This window comes from Plutella xylostella, chromosome 31 (assembly GCF_932276165.1).
Source record: "Plutella xylostella chromosome 31, ilPluXylo3.1, whole genome shotgun sequence".
In the NCBI taxonomy this organism is placed as follows: Eukaryota; Metazoa; Arthropoda; class Insecta; order Lepidoptera; family Plutellidae; genus Plutella; species Plutella xylostella.
The window spans coordinates 2,348,236-2,371,625 of record NC_064011.1 but is presented as its reverse complement, the minus strand read 5'-3'; the positions used below and the strand labels follow the sequence as shown (position 1 = coordinate 2,371,625).

At 36.6% G+C, this 23,390-nt stretch overlaps 1 protein-coding gene across 2 annotated transcripts in view; it reads left to right on the top strand.

The window, feature by feature from the left end:
* Window positions 1-23,390, top strand: part of LOC105391330 (E3 ubiquitin-protein ligase CBL) — a 39,713-nt gene that overhangs the window by 10,514 nt on the left and 5,809 nt on the right. The window contains exons 2-10 of one of the 2 annotated variants that reach the window (XM_011562793.3): window positions 8,191-8,337; window positions 10,584-10,727; window positions 11,757-11,882; window positions 12,416-12,531; window positions 12,890-12,996; window positions 13,429-13,532; window positions 14,245-14,321; window positions 15,568-15,656; window positions 22,472-22,700. In XM_011562793.3, coding sequence (XP_011561095.3) covers window positions 8,191-8,337; window positions 10,584-10,727; window positions 11,757-11,882; window positions 12,416-12,531; window positions 12,890-12,996; window positions 13,429-13,532; window positions 14,245-14,321; window positions 15,568-15,656; window positions 22,472-22,700 — 1,139 coding nt within the window. Of the gene's footprint in view, window positions 1-8,190; window positions 8,338-10,583; window positions 10,728-11,756; window positions 11,883-12,415; window positions 12,532-12,889; window positions 12,997-13,428; window positions 13,533-14,244; window positions 14,322-15,567; window positions 15,657-17,486; window positions 18,068-22,471; window positions 22,701-23,390 lie in introns of those variants that run through there. The other variant, XM_048632206.1, reaches the window with a different exon arrangement.

The following is a 23,390-nucleotide window of genomic DNA, read 5'->3' as shown; positions in this document are numbered from 1 at the left end:
CACGTGGACTTGAACAGCTACTGAGCATCTGTGAAAACTATGCAACCGACCACGGACTCAGGTACAACAGCAAAAAGAGTGAGATTCTAATATTCAAGGCGGGTAGAAAAACATCACCTATTCCGCGACCCTTGATATTAGACGGCTCTCCTCTGGCGCAAGTTGACAAATTTAAATACCTGGGTCACTGGGTGAACGAGGACCTCACAGATGACCTCGACATGGAACGGGAGCGCAGGGCATTATCAGTGAGGTGCAATATGTTGGCCCGCAGGTTCGCTCGTTGCACGGAGGATGCTAAAGTAACCTTGTTTAAGGCATACTGCACTACGTTCTATACGTGCGGCCTGTGGGTCAAGTATACGCAGAAATCCTATAATGCCCTGCATCCAGTATAATAATGCCTTTAGGATTCTGTTGCGGTTGCCGAGGTTCTGCAGTGCATCAGGGATGTTTGCGGGAGCGGCTGGCGGATTCCAGGCAATCTTGCGAAAAAGAGCAGCATCACTGATGTGTAGGACTCGTGGCAGCGGCAACAGTTTCCTAAGGATTATAGCCGAGAGGTTGGATGGCCCCTTCCTGCAGCATTGGTCAGATCTGCACGTCCCGCCCATGCCAGTTCAACGTGCTTTTTAACTTTTGGGTTACTTGTTTGTTTGAAACTTATTATTTTGTGACATTATATGCGAATCCTATATTTATATTCTATATGACTGCTTTTTATCAATGACATTTTAAATTTATATAAATCTTACTGTATTATTTAATTTAATTTTATTTCCTGTCATTTTATTTCTTATTTAATTTTGGTTATTTTACTTAAAAAAAATTGTGACTATTTTGTTTACTAACATAGGCTAAGGACACATTGTTACTAACACATTGTATGGATTTGATAATCTGAAAATAAATTGATTTATTTATTATTTATATTTATAAAGTTACCGATTTAGGGTCAAAAACAATATGCTAAGAAGAAGCAAACAAGTAAGAAGGTAAAAGCTAAGGACAAAAATTTATGAGGCTCCTTGAGAGAAACCTATCTCCATTCTGAACAAGAAATATTCATGGGTTTGATGGATAAGGGCTATTCAGTGCTAATTTCATAGACTGGATTGTTAAAAATATTATTATGAGCATGAGAACAAAATCTGCTAGAAAACTTTTAAAAAGAATAAAAACAAAAAATAACTGAAAAAAATATATATATGTTGGTGAGAAGATACATTTTGTGGGATTAACCCACTGTAACTGAATCATGTCAGTTGTAGGAATTAATATTATTTATCAATCTAATCAGGTAATCAGTGTTTCCCAAATAAACTCCGATTCTCATAACTTGACCAAAAACTTTTGCTTGTGAGTCAATAATAGTGGATCTTGCATATTTGCTAACTATTTGAAAGATTATTAGCAGATTACATGTTATGCATATTACGCAATAAGCTAAAAATGATATATTATTATAATTGGTCAAGTCACGTAGATTTTAGTATAATACTTGTTATCATAACTTATCTGCTATAGCCCTTATATCCATGCAATATTGATAAAACACTACGGATATCCTGTGGTAAATTGAATATTGTGATATCTAAGTACTCCAAATTTATGATAAGGGTGAAATAAAACTGATGCAACTTATATTTCAATAAAAACGTCATGACAAATTTTATTTCAATAATGGTAATAGCAATTCTTTAATAAACCTAACTAAAATTAATTTAGCAATGTCAAAACTTTAAATACTTTGTTCTGAACTTCAACTTTACTAACCACTTCATCATACAGACCGATTAGCCTACTCCCGGTTCTATCGAAATTACTGGAGAAAGCCATATCTACACGACTCAATGAATGTATCAGTGAAAATTCTAGCATACCAGAACATCAATTTGGTTTCCGTTGAAACCATGCTACTATTGAGCAAGTTCATAGAGTATGTGAACACATAAGAAATGCTCTTGAAAACAAGAAGTACTGCTCCGGGGTGTTTCTTGATGTACAGCAGGCATTCGACAAAGTATGGCATAGTGGGCTTCTATATAAGATGAAGAGAATATTACCTCACAATTTATACTCAATTTTAAAATCCTATCTTGAAGATCGCATATTTTATGTGAAGCTGAATGATGCTTACTCATGCTTCTATGATATCAAAGCTGGAGTACCGCAGGGCTCAATACTAGGACCATCACTCTACCTATTATATTCAGCTGATGTCCCAGAATCAGAAAGTGTCATGACAGCCACCTTCGCAGATGATACCGCGGTTTTAACCTCCAACGAGGACCGGGTAAAGGCTTCGAAAACACTACAGACACATCTAGACAAAGTCCACACTTGGATGAATGAATGGCGAATCAAAGCTAGTGCATTGAAATCAAGTTATATCACCTTCACTCTGCGAAAACAAGACTGCCCTGCTGTAAACCTCGGTGGAGAATTACTGCCACACTGTAATGTAGTGAAATACCTTGGCTTCCACTTAGACCGTAAACAGACCTGGAAGACTCACATTCAACAGAAACGAGACCAACTAAACCATAAATACAAATTTCTGGAGTGGCTCCTGGGGCAGAAAATCTCGACTATCTGTGGAAAACAAGACCTTAATCTATAAATGTCTTTGAAACCAATATGGACATACGGCATTGAATTGTGGAGAACAGCCAAAACATCTAACACAGAAATACTACAAAGGTTCCAAAATAGTGTGCTCTAAGCTATAGTAAATGCCCCATGGTTCTCAAGAATGGAAGATATCCACGAATACCTAGGTCTTAACACAGTTAAGGAGGAAATCAATATGAAAACAAAAACATACAAGGACAGGATTACCCACCATCAAAACAAGCTTGCCCAAATGCTTAGCGATCCACCTAAGACCAGACGCCTGAAGAGGCTTCACACTAGGGCATGCAATACCGGAACAATTTTCAATACCGGTATTGAGTTCCGGTATTACAACTCAATACCGGGATCCCGGTATTAATACCGGTATTAGACTTCCTTGTAATAAATGGCATATACTGTGTTTAAAGGTCGTATACATCAAAATAAAACAAGAAAATGCAATCATATTCTGTATTTTGTTGTAGATTTTTACGAGAAATCAGTTTTAGAGTTTAAATTTTAGAATAAACTATTTTTTTACATCCGGTGCCGGTTTACGCATGGTCAACAGTAGATTTCTAGCAGCCGAAAACTGCATTAAACGGTTGGGAACAAGTGCGCTTTCACAGTATATATGTCGCAGGCATCTGGTTTAATCTTCTTTTTGATTGAACCACTAGCCCGTTCATTGGATGCCGCTACTCAATTGTATGACTAGGCCGAACGTTGACTGTACAAGCGTCCCAAAACGTCCAACTAGTTAGCTGACTTAAAATCAGTCAGGTGGCGAACAAAACAAACATGGCGTCTAACAGCTAACAGCTGACACAAAAAGCACCTATATTGTTAGTTTTTTGCAAATAAATTAGCTTTAAAGTGCGTTATTTGTGTTAAAATAGTGTGACAACATGGATTTACCTATTATTACGCCGCGGGCAGATAGTTTCAAAGAAAAATTGTGGCGAAACTGGATAATTATGAACAACAATATGAAGGTACGTTTATTGTTATTGTTTAGTTAATTTGTGAGACAAGAGCTTTGTAACATAGTCTTTTTGTTGACTCTTGTCTGGTCATGTTCACCCTAACCAGGCATTACAAAGTTGCTTTACTATATCCCATTCAACGACTTCGCTGAATGACGTTCAGTCAAGACGTCGAACGTTACAATCAACGACTTGACGAGTTGTCCTTTAGTCATACAACTGAAAAGCACCATCCAATGAACGGGCTAGTGGTTTAATCAAACAGGAGATTAAACCAGATGCCTGCGACATATACACACACAAGGCTAACTAAATCTTAATCGCTTTATTTATAGCCTATAAAAGTCCGATTCCGGTATTACTTCAATACCGGTATTAACTTTCAATACCGGTATTGAAAAAAGCGGGAATTTTGTACGGGATCCCGGTATTACGAATACCGGTATTGCGGTATTGCATGCCCTACTTCACACATGGGATAACCTATAAAAAGCAAATAATAAAGGGTGCCTGACAGTGGGAGGGCTACCTTACCAAGCCAAAGTCTCTTAACACAACTGCTCATAGTATACGTACTGATCGCATGTTTGCAAAATCATATATAAAAAAAATAAAAAATAAAAATTTCACCACTATATTCATGGGTGACACTTTAAAATTTTCCATTTAACGCATGAATAGGTAGGTACTATTGCAAAATCTGTAATTAAATTGACGATGACCACAGATAATATATATTTCTAGAGTACGCACTTTGGTAAAATGGAACGTACTAGGGATGCGACACATCAAAGTCATCATTCTGAAAACGATTAAAATTTATACAATATTAGAATTTTTACAACATTGTATTATACAGGTTGTCCGAAAAGTCAACGTTATCCAGCTCAGGAGTGGCAGGATATCGTAATATGAACTTAGCGGTGGTAGCTCAGTCGGGTAAGCGCCAACTTCTCATGCCAGAGATGCGGGTTCGAATCCCGGCGCTGACATGGACCAATGAGTTCTTGTCTGAATTTAAGTACAATGTATACCATCGCTCTTACGGTGAAGGAAAACATCGTGATGAAACCTGCATAATATCTAGATTTAGCACATCTAGATATGTGAACCCACCAACTAGCAGTGGACCAGCGTGGTGGGAAATGGTCCAAGCTTAGGAAGGCAGTTTAGACCTTGGGGATATGCACAAAGGTTCCATTCGAGAGAGCCAGATTCGATAGTTTTCGAGATACTGACACTTTTATAAAAGAGAATGGCCAAATCTGACCCGCTTTGCAGCCATTAACCAAACCTAATTTTCAGTAATAAAAGTGTTCTAAATGAGGGATAAAGATTTACAAAATATATACCACTTTAAAAAAAATTAAAGGTGAGTTAAATAATTAACTATCGAGAGAGGTAGACAGGTAGGTAAAAACATAACTTTTCCTTACATATTCCTATTCGAGATATCTTTATTTTAATGACACTTCACTAACTATACAGGTTCGGAACAACTTCTGCTATATGACTTTAAGAAATTCTAAGTCAAGTGACCAACGAATTTTATATGGAGAACCATTTTTTCTCGCGAATTATCTGGTTAGAGTTGTAAAACAAAAGTTGTTTAGAAGTATCACCCCCTTTTAGCTTACCACTTTTACAATACCTTGTATTTTCAAAACTATTATTTTAGGGTATGCAGCCAGAAACAATACATCACCACCCTTCACTGCTAACAAAATGTAAAAATTGTTGGAGGACGCGTGTCAACATGTCACTGGCGAACACTAGGCGAAGGCGGTCGATAGAACAAAAAGAATGATACTACAGGACTGTGATCGTTTCGCTCGGATAGATTGTTTGCGAGATGAACTGATCATCAATGTCGGTGTTGACTCTGATACATCAGATTCTGAGAGCAATAGCAGTAGTAACATATACTGAAAGTGGCAATTACCTATAATGTGTTTTCCGAAAATACGAATAAATTCATATTTATATTAATCTATGGAGTATATACAAATCGATAGGTTCAAGTCGATAAGATTTCACTCTCGGACATCTCTAGAACTCAAACTCAAAACGTCCCACATATCATAGGCTCTGAAAAATGGTGTAACCTAACTTCAATCCCAAAACAACATGACAACTTTACTGCACATACTTAATGTCACGTAGAAAAGGATGCATTGTACCATAATAATAGAGAGCGACGGAAACGAGCTATAGAACTTGCTGGGCAATATTGCAGAAATATCGATCGCTCAGCGATCCTCTGGCAACCTAAATAAACAATATCGGCCATACTGGCCATTGTGGCTATATGGCTGGGATATTACTGCAACATTGCTTAGTCTGGCTGATGTTGCCGCCACAAATTGCGGAAAAATATTTCCCGTTTAGAAGCATCTTATGGTAGTCTGAGTGACTTTCTGTCAAAGAGGCCCATAAAAAAGTCAATCAAGTAAACAACGCGCCTAAAGTTGAAGTTGTTTAAAGTTTTCTTAATCTTGCTTACAAGTCTTAAAAGTTATTTATTATTATGGCTGGAAGTGGAAACTGCAGCACGGGGCAGGTGGAAGAGCTCTAGGATTTCCATCCTAGCGTCAGACCTCGCTCGCGGTCGAATGAGGAGAAAAAATATGATTATTTTTATTCTATCAATTGTCTGAAAGTGGTTTTCTATCGACGAGGCAAGAGGAGAATGTGTACTTGTTCCCTCTTATCTATAAAATCTTGTGTGTGATCCTAAACTAAAGTGTTTTACTGATCTATCAATCTTCATAAAAATGCCATATTTGTTTTGTTCACCACCTGACTGATTTTAAGTCAGCTAACTAGTTGGACGTTTTGTGACGCTTGTTTAATCAACGTTCGGCCTAGACATACAATTGACAACATTTCAAAATTTTATACAGTTGAAATTCGAAAACCATTTAGAGATATGGCTCTAATATTCACAAAAAAAATGTTTCCGATTTTTCTATTGATTTATTTCAGAGAAAAACATAAAAATCTAAATTATCATTCGTGACATCACGATGTGGCATAATAATTAAATGCGCTTTTACTTCTAAAACATGATAAAAAAAAAAACATGTTATGTCACTTTGACAATGACAATGACAAACGTCACTCAAATGTCTGTCACTTTTATGTGTCCTTGTCAATGACGGAAGTTTGTGATTGGTCCTTGCCACAAAATAAAGTTGAAGTTGAAGTTGATTGGTTCTTTGTTCATGTCAAGTTAATGTCATCCAACTTTTTTTTTTAGGTTAGGCAGGCAACGATAATATTTTTATCCAAAGCCTCGACGTGACGTCACTCATACTATAAATATTTTGAACTTTGAAATAAAAAATATATATTAAAACATAGAAATATTAAGAAATAAAAAAATACGGGTCATCTAAATTTGTGATATCTACTCGAAAATAAAATAAAATCGGTGAGCATTTTATTTGAAATGTTGTCAATTGAGTAGCGCCATCCAATGAACGGGCTAGTGGTTCAATCAAAAAGGAGATTAAACCAGATGCCTGCGACATATACATACAATGAATGGCAAGACGTGAGAAGAAACTTAACCATAAAAATAACTAAACAAAACAAAAGATTTAAAATTACAAAGTGCCTTCGCATTGTTTGCGACACTGCAATGTAATTAAAGCTTCTATAAATATTAAATTGTCATTCGCCATAGAAGTTTCATTGCTTGGGGAAAGTTGTTAGTAAGTACTGAAGTTAATTTTTTTTGGAGGATATTGCTTAGTAAATTGTTGAATTGAATGTTATGATTTGTTGAATACCTAAACACAATTAAAGCAAGCATTTCTGAGTCACCCTGGCTCAGCAATGGGTCATCCATACAAATTTTATCTCATTGATATGATAACGCACAATGATGTCTGCATGGCGTTTTTATCTACGCAGATAAACGTCACTAAATCATGATTCACGTTATACACGGCGGCGGAAATGTGGTTTAAAGTGATAAGTTAATAGTGGCACTTCTTTAATAGGGTTTATCTACATAAATAAAGATGCATCCATGCTTCCCGTTCTGGCCTGGGCATATTTAGTGTGCCAATCACGGATATTGAAGAATTTCGACTCAAGTCGATAGCAATCTGTATGACATCTTGATCAACGGCGTAACGGTTGATACTAATAAAAATAACAAAAACTCCAGTAACCCGCCCATCGACTAAAGTTGACAATATTCGTGGAACGCAATACAATACAAAATCCTACAAATATTATCAATAAGAAAGTTTGTAAGTGTGTTTATGTTTGTTACTTCTTCACGTCAAAACGGCTTAACCAATTTGACACATAGGCTACTTTTTATCGCGGAATTCCTACGGGCAAACTTTTTATGGCGAAGCGATGCTCGCGGAAACAGCTAGTACTTTCATAAAACACATACTGTGCTACCACAAAAAACTGTAAACACTGTTTAACAAGTGTTTAAAACGAAATTTGACAGATTTTGTAGTCGTTTGACAGCGCTAAACACCAGTTAAATACTGTCTACGTTTTTGCGGTAAGGCCCATATACTTTTTTTCTTTTAAAACACACATTTTTCCCATCCACCCACAGCACACTGGTGCCCTGGAAGATATTTCGCGAGGAGCTCAATAGCGTGCACCCCATCTCCAGCGGGCTCGAGACTATGGCGCTCAAGACCACGATAGACTTGACATGCAACGACTTCATATCCAACTTCGAGTTTGACGTTTTCACACGGTAAGTTAGAAAAGATTCAGCCTCAGTGTCACCATACTCTGTGAGATCGTAACATGCATTGACAAAGGAATAAAGAGAGGACATGGCATATCCACGAAAAAAATGCGCCTACCTAAACTTTGGTTTCAAGTAAAATGGCGGCTTTTTTCTTGAAAAATGTAAACAAACAAATTGTTTGACAGCTGAAGTACCTTGTGTTTGGATGTCAATCAAAATGGCGACCGGTCGCAATGTTGTAATTTTAGGCAAAGACAAAACTACTGTTGTCCTTTTTTACGCAGGATAACACCAATAAGTTAAAAAGAGACGACGATATATTTTTAAGTACCGATTTTTATGCCAGGTCCTCTCTTTATTCCTTTGTCATTGGTAACATGGGATTAGTCGTTGACTTTTGACAGATCTGTCAAGAGTTTAATATGGAGGTGACATATAATTGATGATATTACAATGTAACAGGGGTCTTAATGATCTAACAGACTATGGTGAAACTAGGCATATTTTTTTAGGGTTACTGGCGCTAAAAAGTTAATAAAAATTAAATGTATTGCTCTCTTGCTCTGACATTAATACTGTGAAAGCAAGAAAGCGAGCTCAAGACGATGGCGTTCAAGACCACGATATACCTCACATGCATATCCAACTTTGAGTTTGACGTTTTTACACGGTAAGTTTCATACAATACAATATGCTCTTTATTTGCATAAGTGCCCATTTCTCCATAGTCGGTTACCTAAGTGACTGGGATTTATTCATTATTTATACGTCATCTCCATTTAAAATTCTTGACAGATGTGTCAAAAATCAACCACTAATACTTATGCTCTAACCAATTATGGAGAAATTGGCACATGAGGTCCTAATTTAATGTATTGAGCACCTGTAAAACTTATGGATGCAATAAATGATAGAGTATTTAGTCAAATCATTTCAATCAATAATTCATACAATCTGATAAAGACTAATTTATAAAATGAAAGAAAGAGAGAAAGTAAAAAAAACCAAAGGAAATAGTTAGTACAAAAAACCACTTATAAACAAAAAAAACAGTACACAAAGCGCCTTATTGCTTAAATCAATCTCAACCAGACACAACATTTGGATGGAAGAGATAATATAATAAGTTTTAAAAGTTTTTTTCAAATAGCTTATTTTGCATAGTATACCTATCCTACTGCTTGGTAAAAGCCAGTTTATGTAAAGTCATATAAATAACGGTGTTTTTTTAAATAAATGATTTGGTGGTATTTTATTAGTGGCAACGTTTATTGCTGCAATTTTCGCTAATGATAGTTACAATCCTTGTTCATTTTTGTACACTGAAATTAAATATCTGTCCCAAGAATCCTCTACAATCAGCCTACACTTATATTTAGCCCTCATCTCTATAAATCCACAAGAAATGTAGGCAGTAAAAATAACTGTTCAACCCGCGACAGAGTTGCATCTAGCAATTAAAACACGACAGTTAAGATGAAACCCCGTAAGTAACGGTGCTCAGTCGGTTATGGCGACAATATTGAGACGACCTGTTTCGCACTATTGATTCCTTTCAAAAAAGGTAAGAGTTTACTTATCGGTATCGTATGTATCAGACAAAACAGATTTTCATAAATCTATGGAGAAACGTCGTCAGTAGTGCCGATGAAGTGGACGCACTGGTGTGAATTTGTATACAAATAATACTGAATACCGAAAGGTAGACGCTTACCCGGCTGCTTTCCCAGTAGGCAAACTGTAGGTATGCTATAGACCGAGTCAGCGGCGCGGCGTATCGGTTTAGTGTTTAGTTGGTTAGTTTTGCTCTCACTATACGCAATTTGCCTACTGGGAAATTGCGTGGTCGCACCGTGTTTTCCGTATATTTTTATGCAACAATGGTGCCTCATCCTTATTTATTATTTCCGCCAACAAATTCATTGCATGGTAAATTAAATTTCGTCAGTCTAATTATAAATACATCATTATATTTACTTGTGGTATTATAGATACCCTCGTGAGACCCAGAGACAAAAAAAATCACAACTTTCAGTTTTCGGTGGCTGCAAACTACTGCTTTGTCTGAACCCTGTCGTTGGGTATCCCCATTATGTCATCGTATAAGATCTCGGGGTCTCTATAGGCTTATTTATTTATACTATTGCACAATTTACAAAAGTATATGTACAATCAGGTGGACTTAATGCTAAGAGCATTCTCTACCTCTATAGGTTAAAATCCTAACCTATTTATCTCCATTTCCGCAGCCTATTCCAACCGTGGGGCACCCTCCTGCGCAACTGGCAGCTGCTCGCGGTTACCCACCCCGGCTACGTGGCTTTCCTGACTTACGACGAGGTGAAGGCTCGCTTGCACAAGTACATACACAAGGCTGGGAGCTATGTGTTCAGGTGAATATACCTTGTACATTATACAGGATTTGGGAATACTGAATGAAGTCATTTTAGAAGGGATAACTCAAAAAACAGCAACCATACCAAAACAAGCATATTCGCAATTAACAATCAGTGTCAAATATCTGTCAGATCTATAAAAGTTACGTCAGGTTTGACAGTCGAGCGACGCTGCATAAGGATTCTACGCTGTTCGGTGGTGGTAAACCCACAGCACATTGATGAGCTGGTGCTTCTTTGACGCTCTGGACTGTTAGTTACTCTTTGTGTTGTATCATATTGTTTCCTGTATTTATTGTTGTTGTCAGTATGTAACGTATGTCAAATAAGTACAAAAGTTTAAACCAAGTTTAGCGGCAGTTTGACCGTGCCAAACAATCGGTTTTACGTGTGACTAAGTTTTGTGGTTAGACCGATTTTGTTTATATGTATAATGATAGGTACATTATTATGAAAAAATACATATAAAAATACCTAATTTATCAAAAATCCGTTCAGTAAATTTTGCGAGAAAGTGCATCCATCCATACTTTTTATCCACTTTGTAACGTAAGTAAAATAGAATCCTAGACTTTTTAGGTTATTCGCTTCTCCTTTCCTCCCGTTATCTATTAACATTATGCCATAAACATTAATTTCTCCCATTACCCCCAGATTATCCTGCACCCGCCTCGGCCAGTGGGCCATAGGCTACCATAGTACCTTTGTTGTAATTTGTAATTTGTAAAAATTTGGAGAGTAATTTGTAAAAATTGACGTTCATCAGAAAATTTTATATTTGTACGATGAATAAAAAATTTTGACTTTGACTTTGACTTTGACTTTGTTGGTCAATTGTCATTTTTACGAATCTCTGAAGTTTTAGATTAAAAATAGTCTACAATGACTCCTTTCTTCTTATTTTTGCAACAACTGTAGATGTTTTTGTAGTCTATATGCGTCGACTCGCCTCCAGTTATGCCTCAAATATTAATTTATCTTCTAAGTATTTTACGTTAAATTAATTTTCTCCATTTTATTCCTCAGATTATCGTGCACCCGCCTCGGCCAGTGGGCCATCGGCTATGTGACAGCCGACGGGGAGATCCTGCAGACGATACCACAGAACAAGAGTTTGGTGCAGGCGCTTTTGGATGGATACCGGGAGGGATTGTGAGTACCGTATGCTGTATACACAGGGTGTTGAAAAAAGAGTATACTAAGCCGGGAGGTGTAGTTTGAACAACTTTTGTTCTGCGACTTTTGAAAATTTGTAATCCTTTTCAGCTTACTATATCAATTTTGGAACACCATGTACAGGTTACAAATGGCAAAAAGGGTATGCTTAGCCTGTGTGTGGTGACTCTGAGGCTCATTCCGAAAACATTAAGCTACGCTGTATTCATTTTACTTGTAAATGTGATTGTTTCTTTGTTTAAACCATATTTTCTGCTTTGTGGTGTAAACTCTAATTAATAGCTTTTAAGAACCATATCACAATGAAACCTCGTATTTTAGAATATAGTCGTTTATTGGTTGTTTTCAAGGACCTTACTACAAATTCATACACAAATATAAAGACATCAGCTAAAACGAAACCATACCGCGATCTACACGACTACCTACAACGCCATCTATGAGCAGACTTTGCAACTATAAACTTATAAAACTGAACAGTGGAAATAACGTATTTTTCCTCCTTACAGCTACTTGTACCCGGACGGGCGGGATTCGAACCCTGATCTCAGCAGCGCGATCATCTCGCCCTCCGAGGACCACATCACCGTCACGCAGGAGCAGTACGAGCTGTACTGCGAGATGGGTACGTCACAAATATGTCACTCGGAATAATGTGTCACTCGTAATAATAACCAAATAACTCAATATGTCACTCGGAATATTAAATCGAATGAATATAAATAATATAAATAGCCTTTGACAGTGGTAAATTTGGTGCCTTCAGAATCGCTTACCAATATACCCGAAATACTCAGCAATTATTATTATGGGACCTTGAACTGAAATCGCCATAAAACTATAGTACTTACAAAACTAATAAATGAAAGAACTGTTAATTTTTCGTGATATATCGGAGTTTGTTTATTATTAAAGTGAACGGAAAAGTCCGCGAAATCCCAACTATAAATCAATATTTAATGAATTTACGTTTGTGATTTCAGGCAGCACATTTCAGCTGTGCAAGATCTGCGCTGAAAACGACAAGGACATCCGGATTGAGCCGTGCGGCCACCTGCTGTGCACGCCCTGCCTCACCGCCTGGCAGATTGTGAGTATACAGCCTTATAATATATATATATTATAGAATAGAATAGAATAGTACCTACATTCAGTAAAAGAGAAACCCCAGGGCAAAACATTCTGCTGCTGCTGTTATTGGTTGTCACCATGTCACATGATTGTGTGTAGACTGACTTGTTTACTTTATTAACCCCAGGCCCCAGACGGAAAAAGATGAGTATTTATAAGTTAAACGTGTCTGTGTATATGTGTATCTGTCTGTAGTAGTGAAGCTCCCAAACGACTGATTAGATATTTTTTTAAGGGTGATGGATAATGTTACCTTATAGCCATGTTTTATCAGAATCGGCTCTTTAATTTATTTTCTGTACACCTAAAAAAACAATGCTGCAACTGTAATACCATTGTCTGTCTATACGCGTAACCACGTCTAACCCCCATTTCCCCCTCTACCCCCCAGGACTCAGAAGGCCAGGGCTGTCCGTTCTGCCGCGCGGAGATCAAGGGCACGGAGCAGGTCGTAGTCGACGCGTTCGTGCCGCCGCGCGCGCCGACCGACCACAAGTGAGTGAACTGGTCGAATTACGACCAGAGGTTAAAGTTGGTTGAATTTAGATAATATTGAAATTGGAGTTGTTGGGTCTTAGAAACAAGTGATATTAATGCTTTGGTCGAATTTCGACCAGACAAAAATTGTGGTCGAAATTTAACTGTAAGATTAGGAAGCTTGGTCGAAATTCGACCACAAGTAGGAGAGGAGCCAAGGAGTGTGCTGGTTGAAACTGGTTGGATTAAAGGTAGAAGTTGGTGGGATTTTGGTGAAATAGTGCCTGGAGCTTAGGCGAGTTGAAAGGTTAGTGTGCTGGTCGAAATTCGATCATATACTCCGCAGGTGGGCGACAAAATACTTTTTTTAGTAGGCACTAGAACGTAAGTACATGTTATTTGTATATCTGGGGTCAGTGGTGTCCTAAATAGGTTTTTTTAAAAACCTGTAGTAAGGACTACCGGTAAAGTAGGTACAAAAATACTATTACATTTCCAATTTACTTAAATAAAAACTATAAGTTTGCCAAATTCGACCACAAATGTTGTAGAGCTCTTCTAACCCAGCTGTTATCGGCTCTAGAGGGTTCCTCTATACTGACAAAAAACTTACGAACTAGATAGAGGCGTGGCTCTGAAACCTTAGTTTTCCGTCGTATATAGTGACCCTCCTGCTTCCAAGAGAATACCTATTGTAGATGTTGTAACAACGTGATGCGTTTCGTTCCAGATCAACTAAGACTGCAGTGAAACCGGTGTCGTCTAATTCGTCCGGGTCATCCGGATCTTCTGGGTGTAATGGGTCAAGTTAGTATCTTTAAATTACTATATCAAGGGTCACTTTTACCAAACGCTAAACGTATTTAAACGAATCTTGTACTTATTGACAGACGTTTGACAGGCGACTAAATACATTTGCGTTTGGTGAAAGGGAGACCGGCAAATATCTATGAAGGCTTTATTAAGATCTGGTCCAGAAGGGGCGCAATACGCGCGAATAAAGAGTCTGGCGTATACCCGTTTGCAATAGAATCCAACAATCATGTAAACAAACCAAATTGTCACGACTACTCCGTAATCACATACATTTGACGATCAATAAAATTATGAACATAGTCTGATTTCAACGAACGCACCATTGTTTTTACATTATCTTCAACACGATTTAACTTGTATTTATAAGTTAAATTTGTTAAAACATTTACAACAAAACAATACGCTGTCAATGTCAGTCCGCCATATTTGTTTACATGATTGTTGGATTCTATTGCAAACGGGTATAGTGCACGCGATTTACGCGCGTATTTTGAATTCGCGCGATGCTTGTGGACGCGATGTATTGAAGTCTAGTATCTCAACTACGCGCGTATGAATTCACGCGAAACGATTCGCGGCGAATTCGCCCCTTCTTAACCAGGTCTATAACTTTTTTCCCACAGGGATATGATATGATCTTCCATAGTAACTATTGTAGTATATTAAAATACCTTTCTAATGACATGTCATGTCTCTATTGGTTCTTAAACCATTATATCTAGTCCTCCTTTCACCTTAACCTACAAAACTTGTGAAAGGTTTAATTCCATTGATTTTTAAACTTCATTAAATGCCATAATAAAAGGATAAAATATGCTGGCAAAGAAAAAAAAAATCATCGTCATCAGTATGACATGGTTTATAACCGGACATAGTGGGTGACTCGCATGAGAGTCACCTCTCGCTACCCCTTCAAGGATTACAGTCGTGTGCATTTGTATGTAATTTATCAAATGTCGACCGAATGGCGTAGTGGTTAGTGACCTGACTACTGAGCCGATGGTCCCGGGTTCGATTCCCGGCTGGGGCAGATATTTGTTTAAACACAGATATTTGTTCTCGGGTCTTGGGTGTTGATATTTATATTTAGTAGGTATCTATATATTTGTGTAGATATATCAGCTGTCCGATACCCATAACACAGGCTAGCTTGGGGTCGGATGCCCGTGTGTGAGATGTCCCCACATATTATATTATTATTATTATTATGTAATTTATCAAATGTACAATATTGCAGGCTCAACAGACGCGACGTCAAACAGCGCTAACGGCTGGGCTCGGAACACGGCGTTCAACGGACTCACCGACGACATTGACGACGCAGAGGTACGTGGTGTGACGTGTTGCGTTAATTTATAGTAGTTACGTTATAGGCCCCGTAAAGTACTATTGCGCCATAGTCCATCGCTACCTTAGATTAAGGGCCAGTTTTTTGATCCGTGGTCAACTTTAACCATTAGTTAAAGGACTTGTCAAGCATGACAGCTGCATACGAATTTTGATGGTTTATAAGTAATGGTTGCCATTTTTTACCAATGGTTGAGTTAACAAGGGATCAAAAAACTGGCCCTAAGGCTGCCTGTCCACCAGTGTGGAACGAGGGAGCGGAGCTGTGTGTAAAAATGGACCAATGAGATTGCATAAAAACTCCGCTCATGCAATTTGCGCTCCGCTCATTGGATGATTTTTGCCTCGCACACCGTTCCGCACTGCGGGACAGACACCCTAACTATATAGAAATAAATGGTGTCTCGCATACAAAAACCAATTCAAAACTGTCCTCATTTTGTATACTGTCACCCTTATAACAACCATTCTAATCCTAATCCTAATTCCTAACTTTCCTAACTAATATTATAAATGCGAAAGTAACTGTGTCTGTCTGTCTGTCTGTCTGTCTGTTACTCTTTCACGCCAAAACTACTGAACGGATTTGAATGAAATTTGGTATGCATACGGTCTAGACCCTGGGAAAGAACATAGGCTACTTTTTATCCCGGAATTCCCACGGGAAAACTTTTTAAGGCGAAGCGAAGCGCGCGGGAACAGCTAGTAATGAATAAAGTCACCAATCTTCTAGCTCATAATAAGAGCTCTTCTAGAAGTGAGGAGATAACTCCTTGGCGAGAGGTTCTTTTGCACCGACACTCAATCTTGTTCGTATATTGTTAATCTAAGAGCGGAATCAAGAATGACCATTATCGACGTGTCGCCGGGACTAAGGTTAATGCACAATAGCAATTTACGGGACCTACATCGGTTCCAGTGACAGCTGATCCTTTACAGTGCATTCCATAATATCTTATGTAAGGTCAATTATATAATAACAATAGCAACAATATAATTATTCTTTTTAATATCCAACACTTCTTCAATCATTTAGGGTTATAAGCCAAAAAAAAAAAATCTTCCATCTCTTGTTTGGTACTAAGGCCCGGGTCTCCAATTACGCGCCGTAGATCGCGTCCAGCGCCACGCCGTAGGCCGCGTCACGATGCTCACTACGTCTACGCGCCAACGTCGGCGTGTGAGGGAGACCGCATCAGTACATTTCTATGGTGAGCATCGTGACGCAGCCCACGGCGCGACGCTGGACGCGACCTACAGCGAAAATAGGAGACCCAGGCCTTATTTAGCGTAGCATCAAATGCTTGAATGAAACCACGGAATAATAAAATTCTCTTGATACTTTTTTGTCAGAGAAAAATTGGCAATGCCCATATTTATATAAAAGTGTGCTGTTTGAAGTTATAAAATTGCGACCTTATGATTTTACTTTGCAATGCACTGTAGGAGGTTATGTTTGCATGTGGTATGTTTATTTGTGATTGTTTTTGCTGGAAACCACCTAAAAGGAAATATGCTTGACTGCAAACATAATTTATTTAGACATCCTCATTTTCATAATCGACATTTATCACCGATTTGTTGTCGCGATCGGATCGACCACTGATAATATTCCACCCTATGAATCTGAAAAAAAACGGAATATTCTATTTGGATTCATTTATTCTAATTTAAAATTATAACTCATTTTTTATTTTTCACACAATCATGTCCATTTCATGTAAAGCCTGGTTTATTTGTTTGCATGTCGTTTGTTTGTGTGTGTGTGTTTTGTTTTTATATCGTGTTTTTTTTATTTGCTCTTTGCAGAGGCGCGAGCGAAAATCACCGCATGCCTAGTCTTGTGCACGTTGAACCTTCCGTCTGTTGTCATTAGAGTCATTTTAGATTGTCGCTTTCAGATATTTAGGTCCGCCATTTTGAGATAAATGTCAAGATTGTGCTGACATGTAGCGGTTTCAATAGTAAACTCTTTGAATTGGTTTATGAAAAGGGCTGTATTTTCAATGGTCAGATGAATGTTATGTGGGGAATAATTCTGATGCCTTCGCGTATGTATTAAACCGTGACAGCAACCATGTGATGTCTCAGATAACATTTATCTTACTATCGCATAATCAGATATCTGAAAACGACAATTCAATTAATTATGATTGTTTTTCTAGTGTTACATATAGCTATTCGTTATAATTTGCATCTGCTGTCGGTTCACGGGTTTGTTATCGACGTAGATAAACGGCACTATATCACGATTCGTCATAGATACGCCGCTCTGCCCCTGTAGCACAGCGCGCTATTAAGACGTGACAAGAGTTCTCCGTCTCGCTCGCTCTTGAGGCTGCGCGATGTGAGTGAACGCGATGCAAAACTCTTGTCACGTCTTAAGTGCGCCCCGTACTAGCCCTTCTGATTGCTGGAGCACGCATATAACGCGTTTATCGACGTCGATAACAGCCCCGTGCCGCGGCCGCTGTGTTGTTTATATGGGATGCATGAATACAGGATGTTGTTCAAGATTTGTTATTATTATGCCGTAAAAGAATGGAAAGTATTACAATGTACTTATTTAAAAGTAAATATTCTTAACATATTTTTAACAATTTAGATTAATTTAACAACATTTTGTAAAAGGACCCGTTTTTTAATATGGAAAGATGATTAAATAACTAGGCCAGAGCACGAATATGCAGTCTTATGGTCTAAAAAACCAATTTCAGCGTGGCAATATTTTATATCTTTTTTTTTTAAACTGGCCCGAATTGAATTTAATTACATATTTTTATTGTATTATTCTTTCGCAAATGTTCAAGCAAGGCATAAATTTTTCAAAAAAAATACTTCTATGAATAGTTTAGAAAGTGAATAGTTGTATATAAATATAAATTCATGATTTTAGAATATCAGGAATAAGACATTCCATTGTGTTTATTTGTTTTTTTTTATAACACTTTATAGTTTTTTATATAAATTGGTTTGATTTACTGCTTTGTTTGTTCTTCTGTATGGTTTTTTAAATAAATGAGCTTAGTATGGTTTAGTAAGTTTAGTGAGTTTAATATGGGTTGGAATATAATCAGTGGACGTACTCAATCCCATGTATATTATTATGTGTGGCACATTTGTCACACAAATCAATCTGTTACGAGTCGAGCACAGATAATATTCCACACTATGTCATATAGGATAATTATTGAGGAGAATGACAATCAAAATTTAGTTACAATAGTAAAGGCCCAGTCATTTAGCATTGTATAAGGCGTTTGATAAAAAAAAAACTTACAATACTGGGAGAAACTACAAATAGATGTCCGAAAAATATTTTTTATTCATATCAGTGCTAAAAATAAATGAATATTTTTTGACAATGTTACTACGGAATCTGATATTGAGTTACACGAAACCACAACGGAAAGTGACAGCTATCAACGAATGAATAAAAAAATCGAATGATTAATATTTTTGACACATCATGATAAAATTGATTGGATTTTATTAGTAACTATGTTTTAGTTCTTTATTTTTATAACCTATACTTTTAACAGTAGTTTTGTATATGGTTTATTTATTGTTTAGTTATACACTGCCAGTTTTATAGCATTTCAGCATAAAAAAATTATCTTTACACGTAAAGAAATATCCAGTAAAGAAATATCACTAATATAAGGTTTTTACGTATGAGAATCGAATAATAAGCTGTGTTTTAAAAATATTATAATTATGTTCTAATGAATCTCAAATTTTTATATTTGATTACCAATTTTCGTTATTTTTTATGGTATGAAATTCTTTTTTATTTAAATTTTTTGACCCAGTGACCAAGACTATTTGTACAATGAAAAATGCATTTCAGTAAGTTTTTTTTAAATATGTTCTCTTATTAAAGTTTTGTTGTATTGTTAAAGTATTCTTTTTAATTTAATATAAAGTATAGAAAATGAGATTTCTATAAATAAAAAAAACAGATATGAATTGACAAAAACTTTTTAATGAAATGAAATCTATAGAACTGACTATGCATTTTGCTGGTAACATTTCATGATTCAATGTTATTATAATAGGTACACACGGCAACTCCAAATGGTTAGCAGGGCACACAAACGTAGTGTATGTGTGCACACTAACGTGGTCTATGTGTGCAATAAAGCAGAAATCGGTAAATACACCAGTAACAAACCACACACACACACACAACAGCACAAACGAGTTTGCGCGTAGGCAAACGCCCTTACACCAGCTGTGACATAAACATATCAACCGGTCGAGTAAGTCAAATAGTTATAAAATTGACTTGAAGCAAAATTTCACAGCTTGTAGCTATACTCTTCGTAGCTCATTGGTAGTATGTTAGACTTATGAAACATAGGTCGTGAGTTCGAGTCCACTGATGGGGTATATTTATTTTACTTTATTTAAATTTAGCTTTAATTTAAACGCTGTTGAGTATAGAATAAATTTATTTGAAATTGACAAATGACTACAAGCTGCATAGCTGTCGACTATTTCTCTTCGCAAAAAATATATGATTCGTTCTTCATTTGAGAAGTAAAACCATTCTACCCTCATACAATATGAATAAACGAAATTAGTTTTTAGTTTTAGTGACAATTCACCTCTGCGTCTGCATAGTGATTCACTTTGTGATTTGTCAATTTATAATTAATTTATCTTCGCAGTCACTATGGAAAGTCATTAACCATGTTCAAAAAGGCGGAGATAATTGTATTATATGAACAAAATATTACAATTAGTGAAATCGCAAGACGTTTAATGATATCGGTAAGTAACATAGAACTGCAAATATAATTTTATTTGACCGTTAGAATATTTGTATTTGTATATGCTAAGTATTTGTATTTTTTGTTTGCAGAGGAGAACTGTTCAATTATGGGTTCACCGATACGCAGATTTGGGACATGTAGACAGTAGTCGTCTATACGGATGCATCACCACGCCATCGAGAAATCGTAGCTGCACATAGCGCTGATCCGTTCTGCAGCACCTGTTCTACGGCCACAACACATATTCTATCCCTACGAACCGTACGGGTTCACTTGCGTGCTGCTGGGTTGCGGTGTCGGAGGCCGACGAAGAAAATTGCTCTAACCGATCAGCATCGTCGAAACAGAGTGCGTTTTGCGACTGACTATTTTAAACTTTGATTGGTGCAACAATGTGGTGATATTTAGTGATGAAAAGTCCTTTAAATCAGACAAGGATGGACGTAAGATATTATGGCGAAAAAGTGGTGAAAATTATAGTTATTGGGATTAGCTCAGTAATTTTTATTTTTCCATTTGTATAAGACTTTAGTTATTTGGTTAAATACTTATTATTATTTACAATTATGGGTAAGCCAATGTGTTAATGATGTTATTGTTACTGAGGTTGGAATAAGTTATCTTATTTCTAGCTAATTAACATGTTGTTTCATATAACTAATGACTTGCCTATTTACTTTAGTAAAACAGCCAGTCCATCCTTTTCTGATGTTTATTATTATTTAAAACTGCTAATTGAAAATTTTCCTTATTAATATAAACTACAACTATGTTTTAAAACGAAAAACAACAAAAACGTAACATCCTTAATGTTTATGTTACGGCAAGAATAAATTTGGTTATTTTAACACTTAATAACTTGTTTCATTTACTTTCTGTGTTGCTTTTATTCGTATATACTACAATACTATTATTAACCATCTTAAAAAATTAATTAAATCTATAAAAAAAACAAAAAAGGAATATTGTAAGTTCAGTGGGATTTGAACCACCATACCGAAAGTTGTAAGTCTTGTATCATACCAACTGAGCCATTCAATCTATTACAATGCCTTGCAAAATTTTGCTTCATATCATAAAAACAATGAATCATTGTCACTGGCACAACTACATGCTTACAATATCCATGTGTGGGTTGCCCAGAACTAAATAATAACGTCGACGTCGCCGACACACACATACACTACCTACGTTAGTGTGCCCTGCCGACCATTTAACGTTGCCGTGTGTACAAACACCACAAAATTATGGAAAAAATACCCCAGCAAAGAATTGTACTTAATGTATTTTTTTACACAATTTTTACTAATGACTTAACGTTATTCTTTATCGATTTAGTTAAGTATTTAATTTATTTATAAGTGTAATATAATTTTGATTGTCTGCAATATACGCTTGGTGATGTGCTTGTGTTGTTTTTTTAACGGCGAGAGTTGACTTTTTGTGTGTGTATTCTGTACCGAACCGTCACATAACTAGTCATTTTGAACAAGTCGAAATGTTTTTGAACTAATAAAGAAAAAAATATTAAAAGTGTTTTTTTTAGATTTCTAAAAGTAGAGTCGCATTTTATACATAGAATATAAAAATTGTTTAGAATGATGAGTTGTGTGACCTATTTCGGATTGCATAACATGATTTGCAATATATACCCTAAGAATGTGCTTGGAATATCATATTTTAGCATGTGCTGTTGAGTTTTTGTAAGTATATTGTTTTTTTATTATTTTTCCTTAGTCCATGTACCTAATCCGTACCTTACTTTACCTATACATTATATCTTTTTTATACTTACTTGATATAAAATATAGGTAATTTCTGTGTCCCTTTATTTAATATTATAACATATTCAAAAATTAGTTGGGCACTGGAAAAAAACTACTTTATCATCAAGCTAGCTCATTTCACATAAAAGAGACAGTCTTCTATTCAAATTTCCCTAAAGAAACCTTAAAAAATATTAGTAAAATACTTATTTTCGAAACACATTAACTCACAAAACCCCCTTCAAACCAGGACTGGGCAGAATTCAACGCGGCCACTTCAACCATCGATTCTCTCCGCCCCGCCGCAGTAAGATCGCCTCTAGCGTCTCCCAGAGCACCTAGGAGGGTGCCCCCGTCCAATGAGAATGCGTACGGGGAACTCCGGGCCCCCCCGTTACCCCCTAGGAAGAGTCTGTCCCCGGGGGAGACCGGGCTGGTTAGTGCCGAGAGCGCGCATGATATTAGGGTGGCTAAACATGGTAAGTTTTTGTTAAAATTTGTGTTTTAGGAAAGTGTTGTGATAAGTCAAACGGGTTAGTTAGGATTATTATTTTAGAATAGTTTTTTGTAATAGCTATATAGCAAAAAAATATATCTTTGTAAAAATGTTGTTACGTGTGATTATTACAAATATTTTTTACAAAATTTGTTCAGAATGACGTACTGAGACCTTTCGGCGATTTCACAAACCGTAGCCTGTTAAGTGCCTATGTTATCTGAACTAGAGTCGTAGAGTGCTACGTGACTTGGAAAATCATACACCGTTTACACGTCATATTAAATTACTTTGTCTGCTGTTTATTATCCAAATATATATCCCGTTACTTCAACTCTCATACCAAACAAAACTAAGTACTAAATGTAATCCAAAGTTTACAAGAACTTAATTTAAGCTTTAAACTTAAATACAATCTCAATAGCATACAGTTCTCCCATATTAATAATGCGCATGCAAATCTTCGCAAACTGTCGTATTCCCGGAAACACCCGAATCATTGAATCGTAAAAGCCTAAAACAATGCACTTGGATTTTGCACCTTGATTTAAAGAAATAGGAGACAATATCATGTGTACATAATCGAAAACAATTCGGACTATCGGCGGCTGTCACCAATCAGTCAAAGATCCTTCAGTTCTTGTCAGTCAGTTCTTTGGAATTATATGTATAG